At 44.8% G+C, this 24,441-nt stretch overlaps 2 protein-coding genes across 2 annotated transcripts in view; one reads left to right on the top strand and one right to left on the bottom strand.

The window, feature by feature from the left end:
* Positions 1-3,503, bottom strand: part of CA1 (carbonic anhydrase 1) — a 108,628-nt gene extending 105,125 nt beyond the window's left edge. The window contains exon 1 of the mRNA XM_070477439.1: positions 3,023-3,503. The gene's annotated coding sequence lies outside the window, so the exon portion shown is untranslated. The remainder of the gene's footprint in view (positions 1-3,022) is intronic.
* On the top strand, positions 2,827-12,591 carry CA3 (carbonic anhydrase 3). Its single transcript, XM_070477440.1, has 7 exons — positions 2,827-2,933; positions 3,596-3,793; positions 6,041-6,159; positions 7,879-7,971; positions 9,018-9,080; positions 9,924-10,079; positions 11,617-12,591. The coding sequence occupies exons 1-7, from the start codon at positions 2,900-2,902 to the stop codon at positions 11,734-11,736; spliced, it is 783 nt and encodes a 260-aa protein (XP_070333541.1). The 5' UTR covers positions 2,827-2,899; the 3' UTR covers positions 11,737-12,591.
* The last annotated feature ends 11,850 nt before the right edge of the window (positions 12,592-24,441 follow it).

The raw sequence follows: 24,441 nt of genomic DNA, 5'->3' as shown, positions 1-24,441 counted from the left end.
CACACAAAAGGCAGGATGGGAATTCCTGGTGGCTCAGATGATAAAGAGTCTGCCTGCAATGCAGGAGACTGGGTTGGGAAGATCCCCTGGAGAAGAGAATAGCAACCCACTTCAGTATTCTCACCTGGAGAATCCCATGGACAGAGAAGCCTGGTGGGCCACACTCCATGGATCACAAAGAGTCAGACATGACTGAGCGACTCACAGTTTCATTTAGACATAAATAAATAGGCAATTTATCATCTTTGTTTTTTGGTTTCTGATGCACTAGAAACACCAAATGGCTATCAACTTGCAGAAGATTTATTTTACCTAGCATCCTGCAAAATAAAATGCTAAATCAAGACTAAAAATAGGTTTAAATTGGATCACCTTAGAGCTCTCAAGTTTATAATTTTAGTATACCAGCTAGTTAAAACTTCTGCATCTAGACACTCCCAACCCCCAGTAATTTTGCTGACCCAAATTATCTTCCTTGGTTACTCTGTCCCTGCCTCTTCTGTTCTCTGCATGAACACACTCATCCTACTGACCGCCCAGTTCACCAGCTTTTCAGTACTAGTGCTGGGAGGAATCCTGTGCTCATGCTCAGGGATAATTTGTGGCTCTTTTTCTGGCATTCTTTTTTCCTTGGTGTATACCCTAACAATCTTCTTTTTTTAAAGCCAGCTCCAGAAATCTCAGCATCTTGGACACAATTTAGAATTCTCTGTTTGCTTTATGGATAGAGAATTTTGAAATCTGTGGACAAATATGCTGGAGTAAATAAGTCAAAATGCAGATGATTAATTTGGGGCTTTTGAAAAACATATTATGGTCTAAAAACTGTCTTGAAGTTCCAATTTTGCTTAACTCGCATAAGAAAGTGCAATGAAAAACCAGTCAACAGTTTTCAAGACCACAAATCCAAAACGATTAAATATTTCACTTTGCAAATTCTAACTAGTGTTTATGTGAAAATTTGTGCTACTGTGCAAGTGCTTGCTGTTGATGTGCTGTGTACTGTCTTCTAAAATTTTTAATTAATGAAAACCCATTTTAAAACTTTCTGCACAGAAATGGTAACAGTATGATGAATTCCAATACCAACAAAGCAATATTGTTGGTCTTGCTTGGTATAGAGTTTATTGAAAACTTTATCTGTATCATTGCTGTATCAAATGACTCGAAACCTAGTTACCAATCTTCTAACCACATATAACAGAAAAAGATAAATGGAAACAATTTAATGAGTTGCAACAGGATCATAGTTTACTAATACAGATAATTATGCAGAATATAACCTCCATTAACCACAAACTACAACAGCACATAACTAATCACATTAAAGCAGAAAACTGGCCCAGATATGCCAACTCAGTAGCCTTTTTAATCCAACACTGACATAATTGAGCTCAGAGCCTAAGAGCACTTGCATTGCTGTTTGCCTGGATTTTCCAAACCATGTCAGTTCTTGATTCAGCGCCGCTATTGTGTGGATCAAATAATCCCTGGGCACAAAAATACGCTGGGGGAGTGACTCCCCTGGCGTCCAGGTTCTGAGTGTGGTCAGTCATTCCACATGCCTTAGGCGTGAGCTATCTTTACCATGATAAGATATTTCCTTTTCAAGTTTTGTAGTCCCCAAACACAAAATCCTAACATCAATAAAAGTCAAAGAAATTTAAAAAGTGTTATCTTACAACCCTGTTCAAGACAGCACTGAAAATAGGTTTATCTCTTCTTGCTGTCTTTTTTTAAAAAATAAAATTAATACTGACTTGGAACAAAAAAAAAAATTATTTTACAATGTATTCTTAAAATTTTAAGTACTACTCTGCTTCTTCAATGTGAACTACAACCAGATATTTAAAAATACATCTTTGACATGCGCACACTGTGTATACCAGTTCTATTCTCTTTCTGCATGGGTCATGTGCTATAAAGCAATTTGGGAAGGGGAGAAAAAGAATACATAGCAATTCTGGAAAACTTTCCCTCTCTTTTCTCCCAATCTTTCACTATGTCTTGGAAAATGAGGTCATACATTTTAAACAATATGACTCCCTTATATTCCTGGCCCTCCAACACTCCAGAATGTTCTGGACTTTTCATGAGCAGAGGTACAGCTCACGGAGTCTGTAGATCAGAACCGGGCTCCTGCTCCGCAGTAACCTGGGTCCAGTCCTCAACTAGATCCCCGAGATCCAGCCCTCGACGTCCTGCAGACCGAGGGGACCCACGAGGTCAAGAAACGTCTGGTTCCGGGGACCTGGCAGCATCTCTCTCTTAAGGATAACGGAGTTGAGAGAACCTGCCCTCCTGCCTGCTTCTTCCCATCCTTTGCGCCTAGGATTTTGCAAGTTGCCTGCGAAGGAGTCAAACATGGGTCAGGCAAACGTGTTCTTTCCAGCCACGGTAACCGGATCGCTGGAGTGAAATCAACCCGCAGAAGCATCCAGAGACCGCAGCCCGCCAGCCAGCCAGGCAGCCTGCGCAGAGAGCAACCACCAAGTGAGGCTGCAAGCGCCAGCCAAAGGGGCGCAGCTTTCAGTTTGGAGGCGAAAGCGCAACGACCGCGCCCCCCCGAAAAAAAGTTGCGGGGGGGGGGGGGGTGTAAGGATTGGAGGAGGGGGGCCGAGAGCGCCGGCCTCTGCACTTCGGCTCTTTGGGACCCGGGAGGGAGCCCCCCTTCCAGGGCCAGGGGGCGGGGGCCCGTCTCCCCCCATCCCGACAGCTGTCCAGCCCGCGGAATTCATTGGCTTCCCCCAGCCCGCCTCCCGAGCACCGCCCTGGTCTCTTTAGCCCCCCGCCCCACCCTCGCTGACCTAATAAGGCCATGCAAGAATGAGGGGCCCGGCATAAAAGGGGCGCCGGCGGTCCGCGCACGGCGGGAGCGGAGGCAGCGCCGCGCACCGCCATGGCCAAGGAGTGGGGCTACGCCGACCACAACGGTGAGTGTCCGGCGGCCCGCCGGGGCGCGGGGTCGGGGGCGCCCGCCCCACCGGGCCCTTCCCTAGGGCCCCCGCACGCCCCGGCTCACCTTGATCGCGTTCATCTCGCCCTCTCCTGGAGCCGCTGGTATGCCCACTGCAGGAACCGGTAATGTGCCCAGATCTCAGTGCCTCTGACGGAGAAGCCCACCCACCCAGCGCCGCTTCTGGGGGTCCCCCTCTCTCGTAGACTGGCTGGGCAAGCTCTCCTTCACCTCTCTGAGCCTGCTCTGCCTGCAGCTTCAGCCTCCCCGTGGGGAAAGGGATACGGAGATGCTCTGAAACCCACTCCGCGTCAGCGCTGTTTGATTCCAGCTCTGTGACAGGAGAGGGCACTGGTGAAACAAGCGATGAAGTTCACTTCAAAAATAAGTCTTTCAGGCTGTATCTGAGCCAGCACAGGGGCGCTTCGGGGAAATACACAGAGTTAAATAGCCTCACAGGTACACTGTTACCGAACTATGGACGGGTCTTGACCAACAAGCCTTGTGTTGCCCAATCTGCTATCCAAGACCTTTTCATAATCACTGTCCAGCCTCCGTGTATTTGGCTGGTTTAGTCACTTAGAGAGAGGACTTGGATTGCGCCACCAGATAAATGAACCCCTCAATTTGATTTCCTAGGTCCTGACCATTGGCACGAACTTTACCCGATTGCCAAGGGAGAGAACCAGTCGCCCATTGAGCTGAACACTAAAGAGATTAACCACGACCCTTCCCTGAAGCCATGGACAGCATCCTATGACCCAGGTTCTGCCAAGACCATCCTGAATAATGGGAAGACCTGCAGGGTTGTGTTTGATGATACTTACGACAGGTCAAGTAAGTATGACACCTAGGTAGAGACACAAGGACATTCTCAAATTGGCAAAATGTGATTTGTCACAGCAACAGAATCGGTGGGACAAGGGGGCACTTCTTATCTGAAAATGGAGATGACACTTGACCTCGCTCTCGTCTGAAGGATTATATTTATACAGTGAAGTAGAATGTCTCACTCTTTAACCCCGGTCACGCTGGCTGCTCCAAAATGGCCCCATGCCCAAGCTAAAAGTTGGCAGTGTCCCCCTGAAATGAAGCTTAGTAGGGAGGTGATCGTAACGGGTCCAAAGGAGTGTTCTTTGGGCTCTGACGGTCTATGCTTGAGGGGGGTTTGCATCCTAATGGCATACTGGAGAGCAAGGCTCCCCTTCTCAGGTGTGGCATAGGCTCCATCCTACAGAGTAAGAAACAGCAAGGAACAAGTAGGTATTCTCTTCTCCTGGGGTGTGGGCGGGGCCAATTCCGGGGAGCGAGCTGACCCATGGTATGAGCAAGAAGACGGGCCTTCGGTGGGGCTCTCCTGACTAATCATTTTGGTGAGGGCTTTTGAAGACTGACAATTTCTCCTTGAGTTTTGGTTTGTATTTGTCCATGGGGTTGCAAAGAGTTGGATGCCACTGAGTGAATGAACTGAGCTGAACAGAACTGAACTGAAAATGGAAAGTTGTATGTTTAAAAAAAAGTATTTCATCTATAACCATTAAGCAAATCAGTGAACTAAAAGAAGGCTAATTAGAAGTACTTTATTTTCTGTGAATGAGCTAAGAATCTACCTTTAGCATTTTGGTACTTGATATACAATATATATTTTCCTATAACCACATTTGTAAAAAAGTTAAAATTATCCTTACTGATGTACATGAATGAATATTCTCAGTGATCCTGTAATTAAAGAGTAAAAGCTCTAATTTCTACCTACTAGCAGGTTCCAGGTAAGGAATATCATAGAAATGTATATTCTTTAAATAATTATCTCATTGGTATCTGTTATTTTTTCCTCCATTTAAATCAAGTTCCATTCTGAAGGATAAGTAATAAAATTAAACAGGATCTCTTAGGTTGAATCACATGAAGAAGCCTTTTTGTAAGCAAATATGATTGAATATTGACACTTTCATATGATTCATCCTAATAAACTGGACTCATATAACTGAATTATAACTGTTCCTAGTGGATGGTGAAAGTGCACAGAACAATTAATCAAACAGAAAAATGCAATTAAAACACTCATTCCTACGTGACCAAGCTCATGCTAGTCTTGTTCTATCAGTTTAGACCTATCCTATGACTTTTAGTCTGCCATTTCAACACCAACAGTTGATCCATCTTTTCTAGAATAGCTATCCTCTGAATTCCATTTTGATTTAGCTTACATTGGTAAATTCTGATATTAGGGCTTCTGTATAGTTTCCAATATCCTTTAGAAAATATTTGAACTTCTAAATCACTCTCCAGGCTGAATGAAGTGAAAGCGAGTTAAGTGCCAAGTTGAGATATTTGGACAGCAAACTCACATTCATACTACAGAGAATCGTCTCATGTAAGGGTCAGCATTGATTGATTCCCTGGGAAACCTCAGAGTTTTCCATTCCATCTCATTTGAATAAACACAGTCTGAATTAGCTGTGGGTGTGAGCTCTTGTCTGTAGTCTTGAAGAAAAGTGTAGTTGGAGGCAAGACCCAGAGAAAGAATTCACATTTGCTCAGTGATGACTATGCCAGGCACTGTGATGAGCAGTTTAAAGTCCTTAATCTCATTTAATCCTCACAGCAGCTCTGAAAGGTTAGTATTATTACCACCTTTGGCAAGATGCAGAAACGGGTTCAGAGAAGTTTAGCAACTTGCCTGAGACTACACAACTCGCAAGGGGTGGGGGTGGGATTGGAACCTGAGTCTGCCCTGCTCTCAACTGTCCTGTTCTCCCCAGTGCGGCCCACAACAAATTTTGATTTTGATTTTAGGGTTTAGTTGTTTTCATTGCCCATCTGCTGGCTTAATTTTATTTTCACGCTTGTGAAACTGACATGTAAAAATCACAAAACAAGCAGACAAAATCAGAAAGACAGCGAAGAGAAAGGATTTATTTTGACACACCCCAAGGCTTCACTTTGTGAGACAGAGACCAGTGTACTCGGGATTGCCACCACCAGCCCAGCCCAGCCAGCTTTGGCTCTAAGGTAGCTGTGTAAAGCAGGGCTGTCAGAGAAGTTCGAGCTCGCTGCTGACCTAGCTTCTCTGGCTCGCAGTGCTGAGAGGTGGTCCTCTCACTGCGCCCTACCGGCTCCGCCAGTTCCACCTCCACTGGGGCTCCTCGGACGATCACGGCTCGGAGCACAGCGTGGATGGAGTCAAGTACGCGGCAGAGGTAAGAGGACCTGCCGGGACCCGCTCTGCATCTCACCCGGCGAGAACTGAGCCGACAGATAACGACGGAAGAGCATCCACTGCATGTCCTTCAAACCCGTAGCTATGAAAGAGCTGCAGGAGTTTTAGCATAAACTGAAGCTGCCAGACAGTCTGGGTTAGACAGTTAAGAGGGTGGAGGTGAGTTAGTCACATGCCTGAAGACTTGCAAGGTTATATTGAGAAAGTGGATGGCTGCTTAATAATAATAATTTTATAAAACCAGGGCTCTGAATGGAACCGAAAAGAGAAGGGGAGTCAATGCTTATTAGGTGCCTGCAGGTATTAACCCATGTGATCCTCTCGGCATGCTATGGGGTGGGCTACAGGTGAGGAAACTGAGGTGCCAGAAGGTTACATAACAGAGTCACACAGCCCATGGTGCTAGACTGGTGCTCTGCTTCATGCTGATTGGCTTCATCATCCTGCCCAGTGCCCTAAGCCTCCTCTTTTATGAGAGTGTGGTGCTTTAAAAATAGCACTTAGCAATGCTAGCTGATGCCCAAGGCTCTAGTCTCTTAAGGAAGGGGGTGCGTCGGTATAGGTATACGTGTGATTTTATATGTACATGTGGACTTACGCACACAGAGAGCTAGCTAGCTACAGATACACACAATTTAAAATGAGCAGATACTATATACTCTGTTCCTGAGAACACATTAAAGGAAGCACATGATTTGTAGCTCAGATCAAGGCATCATATTACAAGGAAATAAGACAAGCCTCCGGCATGCTCTCTGTATAAAGCCAAGCCTATAAGGGGCGACGCTTGCCCTGGAGGTGAGGATAATTCCATTCGCACTGCCAGACTCTTCCAGAGACAGGCTCTGGTCAACAGGGGAGCCGGGAACCTCGGAGCCATTTGTGGACACTCTCTCATGCAGAATCATAAGACAGCTTAGCTCAGCTTAACGAAACAGCTCAACTGAACTGTGAGAGACCCAGAGTACTTCCCTGTGACCATTCTGCATCTCTGCAGGCCATCCAGACAGCCAATGACAGGATACACCAATTGAGAATGCCTTTCAGACGTCTTTTCCCGCAAAGGGGGGAAATGTAGTATATTCCTTCCCAATAGGACCAAGGCTTGCAGTTTGGTCTTGACACACAGGATTATCACACAGTTTTGTTCCTGAAAACAGTATTTTTAAACTGCCATGAACTATGGTATTCTCTTGCCATTCTGTATAACTCAATGTGGAAATTTTGACTAATTTAACTAGTGCATATGTAAGCACCTTAGCCTTATTAAGATAAGGTTACCAACTGGTTCTAGTGCACATGTTGCTGAGAGAGGCATGAAAATATCCAACAATTTGTCCCCTTATTTTTCCTCTCCTACTTCCCAGTTAATTGTGACTTTAAAGTGTTAGCAGATTCCTTTTTATAGCTCTGTGTTTGATTTGGTCAGAAAGAGGACTAATATTATACAAAGGTAACATAATATTATGAATTGATTTAGTGACAGTTTGGTTTTCACCAATTCTACCTGTCATAACTTTTTATTTGAACCATCAAAGTCTTGCCAAAATGTTGCATGTTAACTTTTAGAATTCTGTCAACTTCTATGAGAGTGTTCAGCAATCTTAGACCCTAAAATTGTTGGGTTTATTGTGAATAATTTCACACTTATTTCCTTATTTTAGGCATGTACCTCCTAACCTCTGTTCTGTGGTTTCAGCTTCATTTGGTTCACTGGAATTCAAAATATAACAGTTTCGCAAGTGCCCTGAAGCATCCCGATGGAGTAGCTGTGGTTGGTGTTTTTCTGAAGGTAAGGTAAAAACTGAGTGCATATTTTTTTCAAAGTTTAGTTCCTTATCAATGCTTAGGTTTCACTTCATTTTATTTATAGGGGAGAGAGGAATGAAGTTCAGGATTCATTCAACTTATCAAGATATTTCCGATAAGATCAGCTCAAAAGGTTTTGTTCTCTCTGAAAAGAGTACCTTTTGCTACTTCGGTCCCCCTAGGCCTTCTAGATTTTCTCAAGGTGCAGGGTGTGTGTGTGTGTGTGTGTGTGTGTGTGTGTGTTGGGGCAGTGGGGATGGAGCCTTTGAAGAACCTTACTTCAGCGGCAGTGAAGGCAAGGGCAGCCTTATTCACTACCCTTTCCGGCTGCTCCACGTCAACTGCAGTGGAAACCAGAAAAGCCAGGGCTGGAAACCACTGCGATGCCAGGTCCCTGGCTGAACATCCTCTCAGCGCAGGGTGGCCACCACTCACATGATCCCAGGCTAAGATAGCACACGGAATGTGTGTGTAGTTGAGCCAGCCTTGGTTTAGAGAGGACTTAGTGTCATTAACACATGAATTTAGTGGTAACATGATCTAGATTTTAAGCCAGAGGTGAAAATCTGGCTTCTTTCTTTTTGAATGACCTAATTTGTTTTATGTTCTGAATTCATTGGGTCCTTTTCAGTGCTTGAACACAACACCACAGGAAGTGGAGTGGGTCCGAGCAGAAAGACAACAGGTTTAGTTTTGCGTACATTGAGTCCTCTTAGCTACAATTATATTAAAAAGAAAGCAGAATGACTTCACAGAGAATGTCAAGGACATAGATGTAAATCAACATGTAATTTTGTGGTTTTGTATTTCAGAGACCCAGAGTCCAAATTTAGTTCAGAAAATACATACTCTAAAATTTTGGGGGAGGGATAAACTTATGTTTTTGCTTCATGCAATATATTCTGGCAGATTTAGAAACACTGGTTGTAGATGGATGGATTAAAATCAGCTTTTAAGACAATCCTAAATTATGGAGAAGAGAAAAATATAATCGTTAGTTTTCTCTCTCTCTCTTTCTTATTTTTACAGATAGGACGTGAGAAAGGCGAGTTCCAGCTGCTCCTTGATGCCCTGGACAAAATTAAGACGAAGGTAAAAAGTATCATCTTCCTTCTTAGAACATAAAACCATGTTATGTCAGTTTTTTCTTTTTACATTTTTCAAGTGTGCTTCTTTCACCCAAAATCTGTTAGTAAATTGTTCGATGAATATGCTAGGCAGGAATATAAAAGCAAGTGCTGTGATGCTTGTTTGTATATTTTTATGGTTTGTTGGTGTTAGAGCAGTTTCACATACTTAAGCTTGTTTAATGCTCATAGTCAACCTGTCAGATAATTATATTTTTAATGAAATGTTTGAGAGAGAAGTTGAGTGGTGTTTCTTTGCCCAACACACACACACACACACACACACTCTCTCTCTCTCTCTCTCTCTCTCTTACACACTTGCAGAGGTACTAAATGTTTGGGTCCTAGTGTTTCCCTTCCTCTCCTGGATTGCACCTGTATATTTTAAACCTTAACAGTAAATTCTTCTACTTAACAGACTCACTTAATTCTTTGAGACTGTTCTAGTCAATCACTTTTAGTTTTACCACTAGGTAAAGTATTCTGAGGATGACATTTTATAAAAATAGAAGCCTGTTTTGTATTATCAAGAACCAGAGCACTAATATCTATGAAATATTTTCTGTTAGTTTAGAATGAGTTTGTCCTTTTTCTTGAGAAACGGTAGATTTATAGTTCTACAGAGAGTGGATAAGGAATAAAATATTACAATGACTGTGCCAAAGTCGTGTCATGCAAACCTGCTCCCCCCACCCCCCACACCTTTTATTTCTAAAAGACACGGATTTGCTCCCAAGCTTGTTTCTCCGTTGCCCCCCCCCCCCCCCCAAGCTGAGATGCACGCCTGCTCACCCCCGCTCTCTCGCAGGGCAAGGAGGCGCCCTTCAACAACTTCGACCCGTCGTGCCTGTTCCCCGCCTGCCGGGACTACTGGACCTACCACGGCTCCTTCACCACGCCGCCCTGCGAGGAGTGCATCGTGTGGCTGCTGCTCAAGGAGCCCATCACGGTCAGCTCCGACCAGGTGAGCGCCCGCCGGGGCGCGGGCCGCGGGATCCGCGGCGCTCCGGGTCCGCGGGGCTCGGGGTCCGCAGGGCGCCGGCGCTGACCGGAAAGCGTGTGTGTGTGAAAGGCGCTCAGTCCTGTCTGGCTCTTGGTGACCCCATGGACTGTAACCCGCCAGGCTCCTCTGACCATGGGATTCTCCAGGCCAGAATCCTGGAGTGGGTAGCCTTTCCCTTCTCCAGGCGATCTTCCCGACCCAGGGGTGGAACCCAGGTCTCCCACACTGCAGGCAGATTCTTTACCAGCTGAGCCAGCAGGGGAGGCGGAGGAGTAGGCAGTGTGTGTGTGGAAGTCTCTGAAAATATAAAGCTGCTAAATAGATGCTTACCCAGTCTCTACCGCTGGAGCTTTCCTAGTTTGCCCTGGTTCATTACCATCAGCCTGTTTAACTTTCTAAAACTCAGCTTCCAGAGGGTACCAGGCTAAAATGCACAACAGTTAAAGATGGTTGTGGTGCTGAACAATGCCTCACCATGTGCCCTGGAAACACTTAAGGGCTCAGATCCATATGAGTTCAGTTCACTTGCTCAGTCGTGTCCGAGTCTTTGTGATCCTGCGGACTGCAGCACGCCAGGCCTCCCTGTCCATCAGCAACTCCCAGAGCTTGCTCAAACTCGTGTCCATCGAGTTGGTGATGCCATCCGACCATCTCATCGTCCTTGCTAATTTGGAGAACCCCAAACACTGAGGACTGTTTAGCAGATGGCATGGTAAATACAGCCTTGGGGAAAGGATGGGAAAAGATTGAACATCCTCATGAGGTGTTGGCTTCCCTGGTGGCTCAGAATGTGAGGAATCTGCCTGCCATGCAGGAGACCGGAGTTCGATCCCTGGGTCGGGAGAATCCCTGGAAAAGGGAATGGCAACCCACTCCAGTATTCTTGCCTGGAAGGTTCCAGGGACAGAGGTGCCTGGTGGGCTACAGTCCATGGGTTGCAAGAGTCGGACACAACTAGTTCCTCAGTTTTACTGCTAAGGAGGCCGATGCTCGGAAAGGTTAGGTAATTTGCTCGTGACCACACAGCCAAGGGTAGCATCTGAGAGTCCACCTCCCCTCTGTCAGCCTTCCAATGCCTTTGGTCTCTCTGTTTAGGCTTCCCTTCGTGTAAATTACAGTTCATGCAAATTGGCTCCATTAACTTATGCAGTGAAGGCCAGTTGAGCTTATCACTTGCCCTGACACTGTCTTCTACTCTTATATAAGGGATAGATTTCAGGCCGATTCATCAGATTAAGATAATTATTTCAGAATTCCAGATGAAAAGGTTTTAATCACAGGGCCTAGTGATCCTCTACAAAAGGAAGAAAAAGGTTTTTTTGTTTTTTTAAACCAAAAAGAGGCTGTTCTTACTCGGGAACCAGCAACCAGTAACTCTGGACGGAACACCGGAGACCGGTTTTGTGGTTGGCGCGTTCAGAAAGCCCGCGCTCGCTCTGTAGCACGCCTGGCGTCCGCTCGCCCGGACGTGGTGTGACGTCTCCCCTCCCGCCTGCAGATTGCCAAGCTGCGCACCCTCTACTCCAGCGCGGAGAACGACCCCCCGGTGCCCCTGGTGAGGAACTGGCGCCCCCCGCAGCCCATCAAGGGCAGGATCGTGAAGGCCTCCTTCAAGTGAGGCCGCTGGAGCTCGCCCTCTTCAGGAAAGGAAGCCGACCCTGCGGAGCTTGGCCCCTCGCCTCCTCTTGGTGCTTCTGACTCTATTCTCCAGGTCCACCCCTGTGTTTCCGCACAGAGCCGAGCAGATGAGAGATGCCATCCCCCGGAAATCAGAGCCACTGTTCCCAGGATCTGATGTGAGAGCGTTTGGCCTCTGTGATAATCACCTTACCTATAAAAGTAGCGTTTCTAGTAAGGTTTCAGAGAAGAAGAAGAAACGGGGTGAGGAGAGTAAAGATAGGGAAAAAGTGGCTCCTGGGCACCGTTTCTGTGTCATCTTAAAGTTCACAGAACTTCCGTTTACCCTTTTCGTATGATGCATTATCCATCTTAAAGAAATAGTGAGTACTTCTGTGTGTGGGCATAGAGGGGTCTGCAGATCCTGTAGAAATTAAAGTGACCGTGAACATCAAGAATGGAGATGATTATGTGTTTTAACACTTAAATAAACCAATAAGAAGTGCATCACTTATTAACATTTAAAACCACTACAGAGATTGCCTGGTTTTGATTATCAATAAAAGTAAAAGACACTGACCAGGAATTTTTTAAAAAATTTGACCCATTATTTGATGTTTTCTTCATGAAGATAGTTGACTTTATCCTGATATTTTTCTTTACCTGAAGGAGGGCCATTTATTTTTCATTTTACTACTTTTATCTTTGCATGCTTCTTAACGTAAAAAATGTCTCTGAGATATTTCCAATGCGAGGGTGGGATTAACGATTCCTAGATCTCGCAGGAGTGAAGGACTGCACTTGAAGTAAACACAGTTGTACTGATCTTCAAAACTAATAAAGACATGAATGCAGACACTTGAGAGCTGTATTTTTTGTGGAGGGGGAACTTTGTGAGTCTGTTTTCATAACTGAGGGGACTCGTTCTGAGTTTGACTGAAATTGCATTCCTCATGGAGCAGCTGACGCACTTCCTGGGGGCCTTCCAAGGAAACTGCAGACCAGAAGAGGTGGGTGTAGCCACAAATTTGACAGCGTGGACTGGTTAGGTTAGGTGGCCCTTATCAGTACCATGGCTGCTAACTTAGGGGCATGGGATCAAGTCAGACTGTAGCCTTTATGTCGTTATTTTTTAAATGTGCATCGAGATGACGTCTGTCTGACACTGCAAACCTCCATACCTTTGAGACCTTCAAAAGTGAAATATCTTTAGACATAAAGTCCACTTTTGCCGTTAGTAGCCTTGATGAAATCTCATCACGTCACTGGCTAATCTGTTAACTTACTTTTGAAAATGGCAGCAGTAATTGAATTCCTCTAAGGAATGAGAATGACATTGGGTCAGGAGAGTCCTGCAAAGCTGGAAGTCAAGTCACGTGACAGAGTCCTGGGAGGCTAACCATTATTTAATAGATTACCACTTGGGTGAAGGAAAACCAGGTTGGTCAGTGCAAACTGGGTGTGTTAATTAAATCCCTTGAAATTAGGAGGTGTGGAGTTTTCATCAATTAGTGGTAATACACAAGCTGATTCTCTCAGGGTACTTAGCTGGTAATGCTGGGAGCTCTGCAAAAACACTATGTGGTGGAGGAAGGTAGGACTTAATTCCAGCTACAGTGGCGCTTATTGAGGGATGGCCTGGACAAAGCTGCAACGGTGTTAAGGGAAAATATCTAATCAAGGAAAGGTATCTCCCTAGACCACGAGCTCCCTGATGGCATAGACTGGAATCTCATACGCTAACATTCCCCCCTTTTTTGCCTAGTACAGTGTCTGGCACTTAATAAGCCCTCAGCAAATAGTTGGTGAATAAATAATATCATGGATATAGATAAACCCAGGACAACTTAGCTTCTTGAACAACACAGGATGAAAATTGATACTGTTTTTTTCTTCATTTCATTTAGTTTAGGTCTCCTTGGAAAGTGATCTCTTTAGCTTTAGGTCGTAGCTTTCCAGTAGAATATGTATTCCCCACTCCTCATCCAAGTCATTGCCAGGGATCACAATTATTACTCAACTTAAAACTTCCTCTCAACTTCTGCTTGCAACTCAAAAGTGCTGAGTTACTATAAATGTCCACTGGATTTTGAAACCACACTTGTAGTCTGTACTCAGTGGGAGGATCATTTCTTTCTGTTAACGGACAGGCTTCCAAACAAAGACATTTTAGGCATACACAGCTTACAGAGGCGACTTGGCTAGGATCTACTGTGGTGAAAATATTTCACATCTGCAAACTCTTGAGGATATAATCATTTCAGATATTTTAAAACTTCAACAAAGGGCAGAAACTAAGTTGAAGGAAGGGTGTTATAATACTCAGATGATGACAACCTTGAAAGTCTATTGAGTGGAGCATCATCAGTAAGAATTTACTGAATATAGGGCCTTGTTAACTTTTAAGGCTGCAAATATAATTCCCACCCATTTACTGGGGAGACAGAATATATTTATGAAGAGGTAAATAACTATGCAGGACCACTGATTCAGAATTCTGTACGTGCAATCAGTGAATATTTACGTAGATGAATGGGAAGAATTCTACACAGAACATGTAAAACGGCAGATTTCAGTGTCTAACTATAATCATTTATATAATTCAATAAATATGGGTGAAACTGATCTATAAACAAGCCTGGATAGATATGAAAAATTAGTATGTTACTCAAATAAGAATAGGTGCAAATAAAATCATTCTAAACATATGATCCAAAACCACATCAGACATCACACATACATAAAATTAATTAGATTTTAGTTTCTCCTCTAAAACCTGCTTATTTAATATTTCAGTATCAAATTAAATGGACTATGGACATGAGCAAAATACATTACTTTAGCAGAGAAAGAATAAATGAGAAGTAAGAAAAAACAACTGCAGATGTTATTTTTTTAGAATTTTGGATTTAATATATGAATATTTAGTGATTTTTTAAAAATGACACCCAGCTAGGTAGCTCAGTGGTAAAGAATCCACCTGCCAAACAGAAGACATGAGTTTGATCTTTGGGTTGGAAAGATCTCCTGAAGAAAGGAAATGGCAATCCTCTCCAGTATACTTGCCTGGGAAATCCCATGGACAGAGGATCCTGGCAAGATACAGCCCACGTAGTAGCAGAGAGTCAGACATGACTTAGGGGCTAAACAACTTCAACAAGATAGCACTTAAAACTTAATATGCAAATAAGGCAAGATCATTTGCATGTTATTTTCTTTTTTTTTTCATTTATTTTTATTCGTTGGAGGCTAATTACTTTACAATATTGTAGTGGTTTTTGTCATACATTGACATGAATCAGCCACGGATTTATGCATGTTATTTTCATTTTGATCACTAGATGGCAGCAACATATTTAAAAATTTCATTTGGGTCACTAGATGGCAGCGAAATAATGACAAAAATGACAAATGAAATGCCATTTGTAGAGCAATAAGGGTTTTTATTTTTAAATCCTGAACACCCTATCTCCTTTTCTCAAATGTTCAGCATTAACCATCAATACCCTATCTGCAACAGAAAAGATGGTGAGAGTCTTAACAGAGTTGAGAATTTTCAGAGCCAAATGTGAAGCCAGGCTTCTCTCACGGCTCAGCAGGTAGAGAATCAATCTGCCTACAGTGCAAGAGACACAAGCAATGTGGGTTTGATCCCTGGGTCGGGAAGTTCCCCTGGAGAAGGAAATGGCAACCCACTGCAGTATTCTTGCCTGGAGAATCCCATGGACAGAGGAGCCTGAGTGGGCTATGGGGTCCATGGGGTCACAAAGAGTCAGACACAACTAAGGTGACTTAACATTAACCATTATCTTCTGTGAGTTAATTTTACTTCAACCAGTAAAAATTTCTAATGACTTCTTCAATTCCTAAAGTCACACTTCTTTCTTTATGTAAGGTCATGAATCCATATCTTAGCAATTCAGATGATACTTGGGAGTTACTATAGTGCGCTCCCCTAATGAGTTTCCTCTGTGCTTGGCATTAGGGAAAAGGCTATTTGAAAACAAGGGTGATAACTCATGTCACATACTTTTCAGCAGGAAAAACAAGCTGTGGCCACACTGAAAACAAGCACAAAGCTAGAAGGAGTGATTTGGGGAAGGATCAGAAAATGTTTCTGGAGGAAATTCTATTCTGAACCTCTGCACCTGAGCTTCTGAGAACACGCATGATTAGCAAAACATTCAAAGACTAAACCAGAATAGACAGGTGGGAAACCGTGATGGCCATTCTGTTTTGCTGATGTAGCAGTGTTGGCAGAAGAGAGTCCCTTGGAGAGCTCCTGAAGGTGGAAAATCTATCCTCATCGAAAGTGTGGAAATCTCTTGCCATGAAATTAACCTGGGGCTTGTCTGGGCATGGCATAAAGTCAGAATCCTGAATGAGGAGCACAAATCATCCACCGGGAGGCAACTCAGCTCCAATCGTAGGAAGGAAATGAAACAGTCAAGGCATGAAATCCGGGACCTGGGAGACGACGAGAGAGTCAATTCAGTCCTTTAGATTGGGAGGCATTTAATGGCAGCCATCTGACAGCTGGGCCGGGCAGATAATCACAGGTAATCAGCCGGGTAAGAGTGAGAGCAGCCGTGCATTCACTGGGGACCCGTGCACTGCAGCGGCGTAGAACCCAGCGATTTAAAAGCTAATTTTAGCCAGGTGAGAATCGACTGTGTGCCGTAAACAAGGAATCAGATTCCCCCTTGTATTTAAGTTATTCCCAGGTAATGCAGCCTTGGAAGCTCAGGAAAAACATTTTGGTCATCAAATGTTTAAGCATGTCCATATATTTCTACCATTCTCCCTCAACTCATGTGAAATTTGGTTGGTTCCAAACACGTTTGTTCAAGGGAAGTCATTCCCCCAAGGGCACTTGAATCCCTTGAAAGTATATTACAAGTGGAAGTGCTTGAAAACACCAGGCAACCTGGGCTTAAAGAATTCGCCCTTCTTGCTCCTGTGTGTGAGATTAGTTTACTGGGACACAAGGCCCCGGAGCAGGGACCTGTCCTGGGCGGGGAGATCGTACAAGCGAAGCAGAGAAGATCGAAGGGTGGGTTCCAGCCCAGGAAAGGACTGAGAACCAAGCAGGAAAAGGTGCAGTCAGAAAGTTTAGCAATAAGGAAACTCCAGTCCAGCGACAGCTTAGGGCTCGGGTTCTGGCACCAGGAATTAATTTTAAGAATTAACAAACCAACTTGTCAATTCTATCTGTAACGTAAGTCGGTGTGTGTGTGCAGATGTGTGTTTGTGTGATGACCAGCCTGGGCAAAGAGATTTTAGGAGGGTAAGGCCTTTGTCTTGTGATACTGCAGAGGCCCCAGTACTTAGCACAGTTGTCTGGATCTTACAGCCTGAGAATTATCTGTTGGATGAAAGGAGGAGTGAATGGATGGACAGATGGACAGATGGAGGAGGCAGCGGGAATCCGAAAACAGTGCATGCCGGTCCAAGTCCACAAGCTGGCGGGAGCTCGGTGCTTATCCTCGGAGGAGCAGGGAGTGACATCTCGAGGGGCTCTGGATAAAAGAGTGGTTTCTGCTGCCGCCCAGGCGAGTCTGCATAGAGGGTGGGGGGCAGAGACAGCTGTTTGTGTACACCCAAACCTCATCATCTGAAAATTCAACTGGGCAGAGAAGAGACATATTTTAGGAGATATAAAAAGAGATTCTCTACCAGAATGTTTATCTCTTAGCGCCCATGCTTCTCATATGCAGTTTGAATGTAGCTGGCAACGAGCCTGTGACTCTGGACTCTGGCGATACGAACTGGCACAGTTCATGCTAGGGCTTGAACTTATATAAATTTGCCTTTATTTTCTTATTTGTGATTTTTAGTTCTCCTTTTCCTTCACCTTTGTGCTCACAGCAATTCCACACACATTATAAAGATAATTCTTTAACTCAGATGCTTGTGGTGTGGCCAGCAATGACCCAAGTGTGATAATTTTGAAAATTCAATAAACATTTTCAACTGACACAGTCTGCCCCACCCCAAGCGAATTTGTAAATGTCCTGCCCTCCATAAACAACACAGACACCCTATATGTCCTCACGCACTTCTAGTTACTACTTGGAGCTTATTTCTAATAGTGGAGTATTTGAAAAAAAAAAATTTACCCAGACCGTAAATTTACCAGAAATCAAACTCAAGTTATCTCTTGATGGTTGGGGAGGGAATGAGAAATGGTATTGGGCAGCTGAATTTGTAACTTAAAGAGTAAATCTCTGGTTGCCTCTATAATTTTTTTTTTTATTTAAAGAAGTATTTTAATGATATTTCATCAGAGGTCTGGTTTATTCAGTTTGTTTTCTCTAACGAAGGCCTGTCGTCAAGATTGTGAGGTGTACTAAGCCTCTTACCCTTAGCAGCTTAATTGATATGAAACATTGATTAGGCCCCAGGAGGGCTGGGGAGTTTCAGAGGAATTATGAAATAAGCATAAGGAGAAAAGAAGAAATGCAGTGGTTTGGGCTGGACAGAAGCACTCAATATTTGATGTATAATTTTATTTTTCTAGAGACTTTTTTTTTTAATGTGGATTGCTTTCTAAAGTCTCTGTTGAATTTGTTACAGCATTGCCTCTGTTCACGCTTTGGCTTTTTGGCTGGGAAGCACGTGGGACCCCAGCTCCTCGACCAGGAATCAAACCCATACGCACCTTCCCACCCCTCCCTGCAACACTGGAAGATGAAGTCCCAGCCACTAGACCACCAGGGAAGTCCTTTGACGTGCAATTTTGAAAGTATACACAAGTGACTAAACAACCTTTTTCTTTAAAGGATTTCATGCTTTCTGAAAGCATTTATGTCGAGAATGAAAGATACAGAAGTAGTTGAGGAGCTGCCTGGAAGCATCACAGAGGAGGGAAAACATGGAAAGAAGGAACGAACCTTCGGACATTACTCAAGAGAAACCACCCAAAGGCGGCTGTGACTGCTGAAGGGAAGGCCTTATCGGGCAGGGCCAAGGTGCCCAGCACACTGGGCACGGAATACGTGGTCAATGGAGATATCAGCGTCACTGGAGGAAGGGGGGGTAGCAGAACCAAGTGCAGGGGCAGCCCGCAGAGCCCGGCCCCGGGGCACCTGGGCCAGCAGTGACTCCAGACTCCCTGGCTGGCGCAGCCACAAGGGCCCGGTTTTAGAACACGAACCGCCGATACGGAATTTCCAACAATAAACTTTATACTCACAGCATTATACCACCATACATGCCATAAAATAGACAGTGGGAATTTTCAGGGGCGAAAGAATCACCACGAAGAGAAGCATTCTGTGTTTCTTCCCTGCTCACGTGCGCCCACACGTGTGCACACCGCTCGCGAAGCGCGGGTCGGGAGCCTCGCAGGAGCAGGCTCAGCGCGGGCAGACCCCGGCCAGCCGCCAGCGGCGCTCCGATCTGTAGCTCCGCACCTCCGCGGGCACCTGCGCATTCACCGTCCCCGAGCGAGGCGAGCTGAAGGTAGAGCCATCACAGGGGTCAGAAGAACAGCGCAAACAGGCCCTGCTGCGGCTTCTGACGAGCGTGGCAGGCGGTTTCCACTGACCAGTTTTGACCTTGGGTTGGTTGGTTGTTTTTTTTTTTTTTTTTTGACTTGGTTATAAACCTTTAGCATCATCAAAGATGACAAAGGAAAAGACAAGGAAGAGAGGAAAGAAAAAGACATCCCATCACATCAGAGGATGTTGGCTATCTCATTCCTTTTTTCCCTTAAAATATTAACGTACAGAAATGTATCCATCCAAGTGTATATTACGTTCCCTGCTTATGTGGAAGAGAAACAGAGAGAAAGAAGAAGGGAGAGGAAGAGGGGGAGGAAAGCGAGAGGAAGGAAACAGATGGGGAGGCGCTGAAACAGAGGTGGTTGGTACAGAGTAACTGAAAATGCCGTGGCCTGTAAAACAGAGACGATTTTGGTGACGTGGCAAAGCAAGAAAGTGCCTTGGAGATTCAATGTCAGGCGCGGAATTTTCAGGTTATAGACTGCTTGTCTCCTATCCCCAAATCCTCATTTAGCAGTCTAAAACTTTCGAGATATCTTTCCTTGCATAAAATAGACTTAATTTCTCTTTAGAGTTAACCCGGATAAGTAAAAAATTAACAAACTGCGGGGTTATAAAATGTAACCATTTCTGTGTCCTGTGGCTTATCCATATATTTCTTAGGGTAATAAAAATGCCCTTTTCCCATCGGTACACTCTTAAGACAGTTTTCAGAAAACCAGATTGACCTGGATCGAGGCCTTCCGGGGAGGCCTGGCGGGCTGCCGTTGATGGAGTTGCCGAGCCAGGCACGTCTGAGCGACTGAACCCCAACAAGCCTTCCATGGGCTCCTCCAGCGTGAGTGAGGCCCCAGAAGCATGCAGTGATTTACTCCTGCTTTTACAAGGAGGGGTAAAGGCCAGGTTCTCATTGGCAGAAAAAACATAATTACATGGAGGGCACCCTAAACAACAATCTAACACAACAACAACAAAGTCATTAAAAGTTTACATTCAACTTTAACATTTGGGGTGGGAAAGAATGTTTTACTCTAAGATAACAGTGAATCCTGACTCTTGCCCTTGGTAAGGGGGAAAAAATTACTTGTTATGCCGATAATTCCCCTTGTATGGAAAAATTAAATTGTTCTTGCTTCTAAAAGGAAGTCAAAAATTCCCCAAACAAGGTGGTGATTAACAAGCAAATGAGAAGTTGAATCATGTGATGAAGTTACTAGTAACATATACCGACTATCATAGTTCAGGTAGGAGACACGTTATTGGAGATATGCTGAAGCAAAGTGGACAGACAAATTTTGGAAAGTACAGCGGTGAGATTTTACCTTTTCTATCCAATCCAACCAACAAAAACGAGTGAGGGCATATTGTGGGCAAAGAACTGCCCCAGGTCTCGTGTGTTGCTGGACCCATACATAATTTTTACAAAAGCATTACCTTACGGATACTCTTAAGGCAGGGTTTCACGATCAGGGTACTGTTAACATTTGGGACTGAGTAATTTTTGTTACAGGGAGCTGCTCTGTGAATGATGGGGTGTTTTACAGCATTCCTGGAGGCCAGGAGCACACTGGCCCCCACCAGTGGTGACAACCAAGATGTCTCCAGACAGTCAGTCTTGCCCCCGACCTCAGTTCTAAGGCGAGGCGGACTTTTGCTGAGTACTTCACAGTATCCCGTGCGGCAGACACCACGGAACATCAAATGTTTTAAACATGTAATTTGCATTTCCAGTGTAATTATCCCACCTAATACTTCCATTCCAGTTCTGGTTGATTGAAACAATATTTGAATTTACCAACTACTTTTAAAAACTAAATAGACTTAGTTATAAGGAAAAGTTGCGATGTTACTAGGTTATCGTGAAAGAAAAAGACACGTTTAGGAACTAACGCTTTCAAAGTCTGCAGAGCACTTTCCTAAGAGAGGTTGAACTCACCCGTTTATCAGATGTGTGCTGTGCTGGGCTTAGTCACACTGCTGAGTCTGACTCTTTGCAACCGCAAGGTCTGCAGCCCGCCAGCCTCCTCTGTTCCTGGGATTCTCCAGGCAAGAACACTGGAGAGGGTTGCCATGCCCTCCTCCAGGGGATCTTCCCAGCCCAGGGGTCGAACCCAGGTCTCCCGCACTGCAGGCCGATTCTTTACCAGCCGAGCCACCAGGGGAGCCCTATTAGATGTATCCTTGGTGCTGTCTCCTGCCACGTCAGTGATCACAGGGGTTTGGCAGAAAACCCTAAAAATGACCAATATGTGGCTGTAACTTTGTTTTACAGAGCAGTGCGTGTGTGCTAAGTTGCTTCAGTCGTGTCTGACTCTTTGAGACCCCGTGGACTGAAGCCCACCAGGCTCCTCTGTCCTCGGGATTCTCCAGGCAAGAATACTGGAGTGCATTGCTATGTCCTCCTCTAGATCTTCCAGGCTCAGGGATCGAACCCGCAGCTCCCGCGGCTCCTGCGTTGCAGGCAGATTCTTCCCCGCTGAGCCGCTGGGGAAGCCCTTGACAGAGCGGCACCTCATGCATAATCTGAACGCACTGTTACTGTCACACGGTGAGGCTGCACGGCTGCCGGCTCAACACCCACACGGCTCCGGGACAACCTGGGGCAGGCTGAGCTATATCAGTGCCTCGGGGCTGTGTAGAGTCCTCGGAACCACGCTTGCAGCATTATCAGATTTCCAAAACTCTGCTTTGTTTTTTTTTTTTTTCCTGTAAGAGAAGGAACTCCAAAAGTATTCCTTAACTAAATGTGGGCTTTTTCATCCGAGGTAGAGAAACAGAAGAACCAATTCATGATTTTACAATGGGAAGTCCTGTAATGACAATTAAAGCATTTATTCAATAAAGAAAATGTTCCAGAACCATAGTATGCTGTCTTCCAGAGGTCAGTTTTCATCCTAATGCTTCAGAAGCAGAATTTCTCACTAATTTACAAATAAAATAAGTAAAGTTCAGAAGGATCCCGAAGCTCACTCAGGGTGATGGTGACAACGGCACCTGAGTGATGGAGCCGGTGACGGAGCGGGAGTCTGGCCTCGGGTCCATTTTCTCACGAGGCTGACTCCCACTGCGTGGGTCTACGCCTCTCTGCCGCACTAAGGAGACTCTTAAGGGAACGGCTACCACCACCAGGCGTCATGCTACCTTACGTGCCTGTATCACATGAATTAGCTCACCTAACACTCCCACAACCCTAGGTACTCTTAGTACATTCTGGACGTGGAAACAGACTCGAGGAGGTGGAATATATAAATCATCCAAGGCGGAGTAGACGGTAAAGTTGGGATTTACCTTTGAGTGGCCTTTCAGGGCTTCCCTGTGGCGCAGCTGGTAAAGGGTCCACCTGCAATGCAGGAGACCTGGGTTCGAGCCCTGGGCTGGGAAGATCTCCTGGAGAAGGGAAAGGCCACCCACTCCAGGATTCTGGCCTGGAGAATTCCATGGGCTGTATAGTCCATGGGGTCACAGAGAGTCAGACACAGCTGACGACTTTCACTTTCACAGCCTTTGAATAGAAGCTGAGTTTGGATTTGGAAAACTCAAATCAAATCAGGAGACCCGGGCTCTTGGCCACTCCTCCTATCCCCTTGTGGAAGAATGTCAAGAGACCCAAAGACCAAGGGGAAGGCCAGAGCCAGGACTAAAATGGGTCAATCATGGGTCAGGAAAAGGAGCTTAAAGCTTTTTGTGAAAAGTCACTGTCAGATGGTCCAAGGCAAGGAAGTGAGGGGTAGTGAGGGATCCGTCAGTACGTTCTGGAAACCTCTACCAGTTTCCTCATCCATAAAAAATAACCAAACGAGATGATCTTGGAACTCGCGCTGGTTCTGAAGAGCATCACATCACGGCAGTTTGCACCGTTCCCTTGCTTCCAGCCTCCAGGCTTCACAAGCGTCTCTGCTCTGGAAGTGTCCTTGATCAGGGCCTTTTTACTTACTTTTCCTCTGCCTGGAATGTCCTTCCCTGGATCTTTCTTTAGAGGTTTTTGAAATGCCACAGCCTTCAGAAGGTCTTCATAACTAACCACAGTGCCCATGGTAACATCCACCACCTTATTCTTCTCTACTTCACTGGAAATCCGTGTCCCTTGTTGCTTATTCATTTATCATATTCTCCGCCCGTCTGTCCCCAGGTAAGCTCCATGAGCGCAGGATCCTGCCCATCTGGTTCATGGCTGCAGCCCCTGAGTCTGGTACATTACAGTACTTGATAGGTGTGCTGAATGAATGAGTGGACAGGTGACTACAGCTTTGACAGCCCACATAGTACTTAAAAATAATAAGCACATAACAAGAGTTCAAAAAACATATAACAGTAGTAATGAAAGCTAGGAATTATCAAGCTCTAAATATTGGCACCATGCTAAATCTTTTTTTTACAAATTAGTCCCTTTAAACATTAGTCCTTGCCACAACTCCAGAACGTGGGTAATATTATTTCAGCTTTTCAAATGAGGAAATCGAATCTTTGCAAGACCAAGCAATTGGCCCAAGGTCAGAGTGTTAGTCAATTAGCCCAGTTTCAAAACCAAGTCCAATTTCAGCACAATGTTATTTGTTACTGGCTTCTGTGAAGAAAGCTTGCGATTGCCTCCATTTGGATTAGTGACTTCATAATTTCAAAGTGCATTACTTGGATAGTTACTACTTGCGTCCTGGAGCTCATGCCAGATAAAAGTGATGGATACCTAGGACCCAAAGTCGAATAATGTGATAGCTCTCAGTTTCAGATGGCTCAGTTATATAAAAACAAATATGCAATTGTGCTAAAATGGACTTCTCTGTGACCCAAACACTCCTCACCACCCCTATAAAAAACCCACGCTGCTAGAGCCTCATTCTTCTTATTTGTTCCCCTGAACCTTGCCCAGATATTTAATTTTGCATTTGTTATATTATATTCTAACAATGTATCAATGTCTGGGATGAACTGAGAGCCTTTATGTAGCAGGTGATTTATATACAGTCCCTAATTAAGTCCTTATAACAAGCCTGAGATTGGTGTCATTATTCCTACTTTACAAATGAGCAGCCAGAAGCTAATTGAGGTGGTGGATTACAACCTGCTGATCATAATACAGTGTCAGATTAGAATGTGGTATGGGAAATACTAGGATAGATGGATATGTGCAAAGACCTATGGGAGCCCAAGAAGGGAATGGTTCTTAGCCTCCATAGATACTTACTTGAAAACTAATTGTAGCA

This window comes from Odocoileus virginianus, chromosome 15, assembly GCF_023699985.2.
Source record: "Odocoileus virginianus isolate 20LAN1187 ecotype Illinois chromosome 15, Ovbor_1.2, whole genome shotgun sequence".
Lineage (NCBI taxonomy): Eukaryota > Metazoa > Chordata > Mammalia > Artiodactyla > Cervidae > Odocoileus > Odocoileus virginianus.
Note: the sequence above shows the minus strand (reverse complement) of the source record. Positions and strands in the feature narration are given on the sequence as shown.